This window comes from Vicia villosa, linkage group LG2, assembly GCF_029867415.1.
Source record: "Vicia villosa cultivar HV-30 ecotype Madison, WI linkage group LG2, Vvil1.0, whole genome shotgun sequence".
Taxonomy (NCBI): domain Eukaryota; kingdom Viridiplantae; phylum Streptophyta; class Magnoliopsida; order Fabales; family Fabaceae; genus Vicia; species Vicia villosa.
The window spans coordinates 152766533-152776307 of record NC_081181.1 but is presented as its reverse complement, the minus strand read 5'-3'; the positions used below and the strand labels follow the sequence as shown (position 1 = coordinate 152776307).

Genomic DNA, 9775 nt, shown 5'->3' with positions numbered 1-9775 from the left:
ATGGAAAGTCGCATCTATTAATACGGAATAGAAAGATGAAAAAGAAGAATAAGGATGGACATCCACTTTAATCTTTATTCATAACAAAATATCATATTATCTCATGATAATATATGATCAGACAATATTTTGACATCAATAATAATTTTCAATGAAGTAAGGAAATAAAAAATAAATTTTCTAAAACTTACTAGTTTTATAAGATGATATAATGCACTAACACAAAAAAACAAAGTTATTCATTAATTGAAATTCATGGTGATAATTTAAATGTGCAGTCATATTAATGCATACACTTACACTATAAACTTGAGTCATGTGTTAATTTATGTGCAATAAAAATGATGTGAAAGATAGTAGCTAGCTATAGCTTATTGCATTAAATGTAATGTTTGATCAACTTAATTAAGCATCTATGACATAAAATTTTATTATATAAGTATATTTTTATTACTTTATAATATGATATAACAACTTATAACATTATTTTGTCAAAAAAAAAAAAACAACTTATAACATTATAAATATGAAAAATTCTACACTAAAATTAAACATTTCTATTTTAACTTCGTGAAAGTCTTCATTTTAATTATCCTTATATATGTTAGTTATTTGATGTGTAAGAATACCTTTTTTTTTAAATTACATCGAATCATTTAATGTATAAGTAAGATTATGAGGATAAGTGTTGTCAATATAGAATACTCGGTTCTACGTAACTTTCGCACTTAATTACACTCACATCCCTAAAATCATTCTTCTCTGCAACGATTCTTCCAAATCACATCATAATCAAAATTTTCATTTTTTTAAACAAAATTTCCATTATTGTCCCTCCTTCCTCTTTGTCTCCATCTTTTGTTTTCTATTCAAGATTCAACAATCAATTTTAAAAAAAAATGGTTTATTTTTCCTTTTAATTATCAATCATTTTCTTAATTAAAGGGTAAATCAATCCCCTTTCTCCATTGTTCTTTTGTGATCATATACATATTTCTTATTCATATAATTTTAAATCCTTTGATTTTCAAAATCTTATGTCATCATGTTCTTCGCAAGTCCTTCTTTAGGTATTGAATTATGAGATCTAGTTTCAAATCCATATTCTCCCATTTTGCATTGTTACGTTGCAACATATTTTTATAAGAAAAATTGCATTAAGGAGAGTACAAGATATACTTCAACCCATAAAGTTGCAACATTGATCTTTTAAGGTGGATTTTTTATTGTTATTAATTTTTGCCCTGAACAAAGGGCACCTCATACAAGTTTTCACAATTAATATGGGGTGCATTTGCTCAAAATATTCTTCAAACAAAGAAAGATTTGAAGAATTTGGAAAAGCAAGTGAATGGAATAAATCTTCAGTGCAATTAGTTGCACCTACACAGATAAATGGGGTTGGCATTGCCTTTACAATGAATGGTGATGATTCTATGCCGCGTTTGACTAAGGCGTCATCACAAGTGTTTCAAAGAGTAGAAGAAAAAAACAATCACTTAAATGATAGTAACAAAAGCCAACATAAGATATGTAAGACAATAAGTTCTGCTATTGGTGAAAGAAAGCCAATAATGAGTAGAATACTCAGTGTGCAACATTTTTCAGGAGAACAATATGTTGATTCCGGATGGCCATTATGGTTGTCTTCAGTTGCAGCTGAGGCTATCAAAGGTTGGGTTCCTAGAAGGGCTGACACTTTTGAAAAATTAGACCAAGTTAGTTCTATTAATATTATCATGATCAACTTTTTTTTCATAAGTTCTATGTATATATGTTGATTTACCCTAAAGTGAATATTGTTGTATATGTAGATTGGACAGGGGGCTTATAGTAGTGTGCATAAAGCTATTGATCGTGAAACTGGTAAATATGTTGCATTGAAGAAAGTTAGGTTTTCAAGTGGAGATGTTGAAAGCGTTCGTTTTATGGCAAGGGAAATATATATTATGCGTCAACTTAACCATCCTAATATCCTCAAACTTGAAGGTCTTGTCACGTCTAGAACTTCAACTAGTTTGTATCTTGTTTTTGAATACATGGAGCATGACCTTGCTGGATTAGCAGCTAGGCCCGGTATCAAGTTTACTGAACCACAGGTATATATACACACCATCCTTATTATTTCTTAAAGTTTTCATAATTAAATTGATAATAGTTCAAAATTGAAGTTGCAGTTATGTTGGAAACATTAATGTAGAAAAATGTGGTCGATGTGGCAATATCAATGCATAGATCTTTATAATGCAGTTAAATATTTCACTTTATAACTTACATAAGTTTAATGTTATAATTGTTATTGGTAAAATATTATATCTTAGTTAATAGTGATATATAGAAGGTTGTGTATACAATATTAACAAAAAACTAGAAGGTTGTAACAATTTGTTTATACTTGTTATAACTAGTACTTTTCTTCCACCTTATATAAAGGGTTGAAGTATCCTTTATACTTCCCATTAATGTCATTTTGTTTATCAAAAAATAGAAGGATGTATAGCCTTATGATATGGAATTGATTAAACAGATAAAATGCTACATGAAGCAACTACTAAGTGGGCTAGAGCATTGTCATAGTAAGGGTGTGTTACACCGTGACATCAAGGGTTCTAATCTTCTAGTTGACAATAATGGAAATCTTAAGATTGGAGATTTTGGCCTAGCAACAGTTTATGAACCTAATAGCAAAGTGCCATTGACAAGTCGTGTTGTAACTCTTTGGTATAGAGCACCTGAACTTTTACTAGGTGCTACTGACTATGGTGTGGGAATTGACATGTGGAGTGTCGGTTGCATTCTTGCAGAATTGTTTGTGGGTAAGCCCATCATGCCTGGAAGAACAGAGGTATATTTTTTTATTAACCAATAAGCGTCGTCTTGCATATTTTTAATGGTCTAGATAATGATATTGACAATTTGACACTACTTTAATTCGTGAAGGTGGAACAAATGCACAAAATTTTTAAGCTTTGTGGTTCTCCATCTGAAGAATATTGGCAAAGAACAAAACTTCCATATGCAACAAGTTTTAAACCGCAAAACTCTTATGAACGACAAATTGCAAAAACGTTTAACAATTTTCCTTCCACTGCATTGGCTCTTGCTGATAGGCTCCTCTCAATGGAACCAGAACAACGCGGATCTGCAAAATCTGCACTTAATAGTGAGGTAATATTTTCTCAACATATTTTTTTCTCTACTATTGAAAAATACATCATTTTATGAATTTTGAATTTGTCAATTAGCTCCAAGAACCTACTAACCTTTTAATATTCATGTCAGTTCTTCATTACAGATCCTCTACCTTGTGATCCTTCAAGCTTACCAAAGCTTCCTCCATGCAAAGAGTTTGATGTCAAGCGTCGCGATAAAGAATCAATAAGGTGTTTGATTTATCTTACAATTAAATAAATTTCACAAGCATGTTTTTCCATATAATCTCCAAAATAGTATTGTTTTTCATGCACATTCATAGAACTTTATTTATTTGTTTATATTAGAAAAAATAATGAAGCTATTAAAGAACGTGGTCCGGGAAGTGTTTTAAGAGGAACGAGAAATACCAAAGCATTGAAAACACCAGACTATAATGGTCGGGGAGATATATCATTCCAGGTAACATATTTTTTAAAAACATGTGTTTATTATTATTATTATTTACTACTCTTTTTTATTCTTATGATTGCTTTGAACATTACCAGAGCAAATCAAATACTAGAATGTCAGGTCTTAAATATGAATCCCAAGAAGATGATGAATCTAATAACAAGTGTGAACCAAGTAGAGCATCCATGCATAATGGATATACAACTTTTATGCACAGCACAACAGGACCATCGTCGTTATGCAATAAGAGACAAGAACCATATAAAAAGTATATTTCCGAGTTAAGAACACAAAGGTCTCATGTGAATCAAGCAGCAATAGATTTCTCTATTTCTATTAAAAAGGAACAGGGTCGAGAATCTGGATTGCCTAAGAAAAATAGAATCCATTGTTCTGGACCATTGATGGCTACAGGTGGCAACATTGATGACATGCTTAGAGAGCATGAGCGGTTAATGCAAGATGTTTTTCGTAGTGTTAAGAAAGCCAATCCGTAAGGAAATTTTTGTGTTTATTGGATTTGAAACACTACTTTCTCATGCATGCATGCATGCATATTGCTGCATAAAGGGTTGTTTACTGTAAAATGATAAACAAAAGAAACTCAAAAAGTTTCGAATGACAAGAATCTGATATGTATCATATAGATGGTTAATAGTTATTGATGTAAAAATATGTTTTGATAATCGGGGTTCTTCGTTGTTGACTTGTTGCTTGATATTGATAGAGAAGATACAATGAAATTTATTTCATTTCTTTTATGTTATGTTTGATGATTAGAGACAAAACAAAAAACTAATTATCACTTACTCCCAAATAAATTACATATTAACTAACAAAAAACTAACTAAACTAATTATCACTTATTTCCAACAATTTATTTTACACAAAATGAATTCTTAAAATTATTACCTTTCCCTCTTTAGTGATTGTGTATGCACATGTTGATTTCACCTTAATACAAAACAACCCTTGACCTACAAAGAACATTATGAATCTTTATAAAATTTCGATGTGAAAACTATTTGTTTCCATAACCCTTTAAGTAACTTAGAGCTATAGCAATTAACTCAATTAACTTAGAGCTAAAGCAATTAAGTTTAAAAGCGCTTTAAAAGGGCTTTAAAAGCGCTTTTTATAGCCTTTAAAAGCGCCTAAAAGCGCTGTGAAAGCTGGCGCTGGCGTAGCTAACAAAAACGCTTCAGAAAGCGCTCTGGTAGACCCCCCTATAAGAGCGCCTTTCTGGAAAAAGCGCTCTTGTAGGCCCTCCTTTAAGAGCGCTATTCTGGAAAAAGCGCTCTGGTAGGCCCCCCTTTAAGTGCGCTTTTTCCAGAAAAGCGCTGTGATAGGCCCCCCTGTGAGAGTAAAAAATAAAAATAAAACGCAACATACTAAAGCGCTTTTGGAAAAGTGCTCTTATAGGGTGGGCTTTAAGAGCGCTTTTTTCAGAAAAAGCGCTCTGATAGCCACCCCTATAAGAGCGCTTTTACAAAAGCGCTTTCGTATGTTGCTTTTTTTTTTTTTTTTTTGCTTTTTTATTAATCTTTGGCAGCGCTTTTACAAAGAAGCGCTTTAGTAGGTGGGCCTTTAAGAGCGCTTTTTAAAAGAGTTGTCGTTGCTAAATGAGGTATTTTAATGTGCAGCCTGTAATTTAATCCTCCCAGTCGACCTGTAATATGTTTTCAGCCTGTAATATTTTCGACCTGTAATTTATTTTCGACGATATTATTTCAGCCATCAGTAAGACAATATATATATACTAATATAATACCATTATAATATCCAAAATTATATATATACATCATTACAACATCAATAATATTATAGTTCAAATCGACACAAATCCTACATGAAAAAACGCTTAATGTAAAAATGACACAAATCCTCTTTTATTTCTTCCAACTTAAGTTTCGGGTACCCAGCAGCACGGAATTCGTCAAGGTACTACAAAACAAAAACAAAATATGAATGATACATTTAGTTAAATGTAATAAATTATATGAAATTATCTTAAGTTATAAATTCATACGGTGAGCGGAATCTCTAATTGATTTGCTTGAAGGATTTCTTTCATAAACCTCAATACAAAGTATCCGCAATCGTAACTGTTTCGCTGTTGCGGACACTACATAGAAAAACAAATAAGATTCTATAGTTGTCTTGTTTTATCAAGTAGCATAAATATATTATAAGCAACATTGTGAAAAATAATGTACCTGCACTTGGATCCAAGTAATGTTGTTAGATTTAGTTCGGGATACCTGTGCGTCCCGTTGACTTCGGAACACTTGTATTGATCTAATTAACAAATATATAAAAGCATATGTTTAGATCAATCCCACAAATAAGTAAATATATAAATATACACGAATATATATTTAGAACGATCCCACTTACAAATCAACGATGTCCTTCATGGCCGGATAATTGGTCCATTCACCATTTACCGAATTCAGATAATACACGACTTCCCTTATAGGGTTGATAGCAAGCAGCAACCAGTGTGCTCTATAAATTAAAACAATGGGTTATATGAAAATTTTGCTATACACAAAAGAAACAGAGATTAATTAGATGAACAAAGAATGAGAAACTAACCCTACTGGTCGGGTATTATACGCCCAAAGATGTAGACTTTCTGTATTGCCGGTGGACATGAATCTATCTACTAAGCGCTGTCTAACTGATTCCGGTTCCGAAGCAATTGCCATTCCGCTGCAGTGGGCGGAAGACACGAAACGGAATCTGTTAGACAACGGAGTCCCGCGCAACACTCTGTCATACAACAACCTTAAATAAAAACATAATAAACATTAGATTATTTTCATTGAAATGTGTAAATAAATTATATTGTGGGACTAATTAAATAATATATCGGATGAGTGAATATTACCGGATGTATGAGTGCATGTTAGTGACGCCTAGTTGATCATGCTTAAAAATCTCCTCCAAGTCATCAATTGTAATAAGTGACTTGAATTCAATACCGAAGACACTTCCATCCATAACGATTTCACGTAAAGCACCATCCTTCAAATCGGACATATCAACCATTGTTGCGAGCGTCGACCGGTATCGAGCCACAAAAGCACCGCCTTTTTTTGCCGCTGGCTTCGGAGGACCAGTGGGTGGTACGGTACGAACTTGCTGCGTCACTTGTTGTGACTCCCGAGCGGATGCCTAAAAATCATATAAGTTAGGTAAAATATAAAATCATGCAGATTTAGATTCAGATTAATTATTAACACTTTAAATGTACCTCTTTTAGTGATGCAACGGACTCCTCCTCCTGTAAAATCCCTTTACCCTCAACTGTGGGTTTTATAGGAGCAGTCTAAAATTAAAATGTAAAAAATAATTAATAAACGGTTTAGAATTGACATTCGAAAACTAAATGATTCATAATCGTTTTCAATATACCTCATCACTAATGGTAATGAGCTCCGAGGGCCATGCAACAAATGATCCTATTGCATCTCGCAGCAATGTCGTCTCTGAGACCATGTCAGGTACCGGTAGCATCGCATCATGATCTACTACAACATCCACCGATACTTTCAGGTGTCCATCCGGGAGCGGTCTATGATGAAGTAAATCTCCCAAAGTGTTGTGCACTTTTCCCTTGCCAACTAGTCGATAATTCGGTTCCGATAAGTATAGTTGGCAAGATGAAATGCCCTAAACCAATAGTAAATATAAAGTCATTATCATTAATAAAATAGAACAATTTAAAAGGAAAAAAAATTATAATTACCTCGGTAAATTTCCTTTGATAGTTGATACTAGCCTTATCACTAGTTTCTTTCACCGATGAAGTGTTGCACTTTTCTCTCATATACATCTCTTTATCTCTTTGCAATTCAGAGACTTGTGCTTGCAATTCCGCCAACTTTTGCAACACTTCTTCATTTGAAGGATTTCTTCTCCTAGGACTCTTGTAAAAAGAGGTTGAAGTCACACCATGACCCTTACCCCTCACCCGATCGGGATACTCATGAGCATCTAGTGCTCTACTAAGTACGCTCCCCTCACCGGTGGATGCCGATTGCGACAAGGTCTCCTGTAATTCATTTACATTAAAAAATCATTTATATATTAAAAAACATTTGATTTAATTAAAGACACAGTATTATACTTACACATTCAGTAAAAACTCTCTGAACTTCGGGATCGACAGCTTGATTCTTGCTCACACGAGCTTCCCTCCACAACACATGTACAGGAAGTGAGGTTTCCTCACTTTTAGACTCCTCTAACTATGCATTGACACAAATGATAAAATCGTCAAATAAAACACATTTAGACAATTAATTAAAATGCATTTCTATTTACTTACAAGTTTATCCTCTAAGCGTGCATATCCCATACGCCCTTTTTTGTATGGATACGCGGGTTTGGATGCTCTCGCACTATTCGTGGCACTCCTTTTCCGAAAATCTTCATCTCTTTGATTTACAAACTCAGCCCAATCTTTTTCACCAATGAAGATCTCATACTTTTTTGGCCGTCCCGGTGCCTCTTCAAGAAAGTTTCCATCTTTATCCTTAAGATAGGTGTTTGTCAAAAAGGCTTTCCACCCTCTATATCTTTTGCCAGCCAAACTAAGTATGTAGCGTTTACGATCATCTGGTATCTCAAAAGTCCTCTGCAAAAAAACATACGCATAGTGTGTTAGTATAAGTAATTTAAACAATTTATCGTCAAGATAATAACAACAATTAACCATATATGATATATACCTGAAGCTCGTCCCAAATCGTTTTTTTTCCGCATCCAACTCTAAGCTTTTCAGATTCCATTTACGTGTGGAGACCGGAATATGCATACGAACAAGTGTACCAATATAGCTTGTCAACTTTGCGGAGTTAGGACCAATTGCTTGTTTATCAGAATTCCAATCCAAACGGTATACTAATCCTTGGTCTCTATGTCGAACGATTCCCTTCATAATAGTGATGCCTCGTGCAACTTCTTTTGCTTCAGTATCAGGTGGAGCATTTGTATCCGTGGCATCTCTTTCTTGAGCATCTCTTTCTTGTGAGTTTTCAGGTGGAGCATCTCTATCCGGAGCCATTTAACCTGTATCAAACAAACTAAAGCTCATTAGTACACTATTAATAAGCTAACAATCTATACAAGTCAAATGGAAGTCAAACCATGCATGTACAAGTGTTTCGGAAACGAAATCGGTACAAATCAAAATAAGCGTCAAAAAAGAAAGTTGTAGGAATTGAACAAAATTTACATGGCTATGGTAAAACGTCCCCACGGACTCAAAAATAAAGTCGGTTTTCCGAAATTCAGACCCTAAGCCCGACTTTTGATTACGGGCAGAAGCAAAACCGATAAAAAACAGTCCCGAAATGTAAAGATAAGTGCATGAGCAGCTCCGGAATCGTCAAAATATTATAGTTACATGTAAAGAAGTCGACAAACGGATACATGGTTCAAAAGTTATGTACAAAACGAGAATATGCACCAAAATTGAATAAGTACTATACTATTGATTAAAACAATCGGTACAAATTGAATAAAACAAATTAGTCGGAATATGTATACTATTACCTTTATCACTAACGTCTCTTTCTTTTCTTGGTAGGATTGTGTTCTACGCGTCTCTTAACAACGCGGACGGTTGGATTGATCCAAATACCCTCATTATGATCATTTCTAGTACAAGATTCATTCTCATTTTGATCGTTTCTTGTACAAGATTCAATGCCAACACCAATATCACCTTGATCTTCAATGTTTTCATCTACTATTTTGTTAGATAAAATCACTATAGACCATTTCGTACTTGTCGGATCATTGACATAGAACACTTGTTTAGCTTGAGAGGCTAAAATGAAAGGCTCATCTTTGTACCCTACCCTATTGGGATCCACTTGCAAAAATCCTGACTTATCCATTCGTATGCCACTATTATTTTCAACCCACTTGCAACCAAATACAGGAATCTGAAACTTCGCGTAATCAAACACCAAAATGCGCTCGATAACCCCAAAATATGAAAAATTTGCAAATTTCGGATTTAAGTCATTCGCACTTGATATGTGCATTGCTTCAGCTACCTAGGTAACACCACTATTTTGCATAGTACTTTTATCATCCTGTTCTTTGGTATAAAATGTGTATCCATTAATAGCGTATGCGCTATAAGAAAGCA

General features: G+C 33.8%; 1 protein-coding gene across 1 annotated transcript; it reads left to right on the top strand.

The window, feature by feature from the left end:
• Positions 1 to 1031: 1031 nt before the first annotated feature.
• LOC131647098 (probable serine/threonine-protein kinase At1g09600) lies at positions 1032 to 4290 on the top strand. The gene is made up of 7 exons (XM_058917012.1): positions 1032 to 1718; positions 1815 to 2099; positions 2528 to 2845; positions 2941 to 3168; positions 3283 to 3383; positions 3501 to 3615; positions 3702 to 4290. Exons 1-7 carry the CDS (start codon positions 1284 to 1286, stop codon positions 4101 to 4103), a joined length of 1884 nt encoding a protein of 627 aa, XP_058772995.1. The 5' UTR covers positions 1032 to 1283; the 3' UTR covers positions 4104 to 4290.
• The last annotated feature ends 5485 nt before the right edge of the window (positions 4291 to 9775 follow it).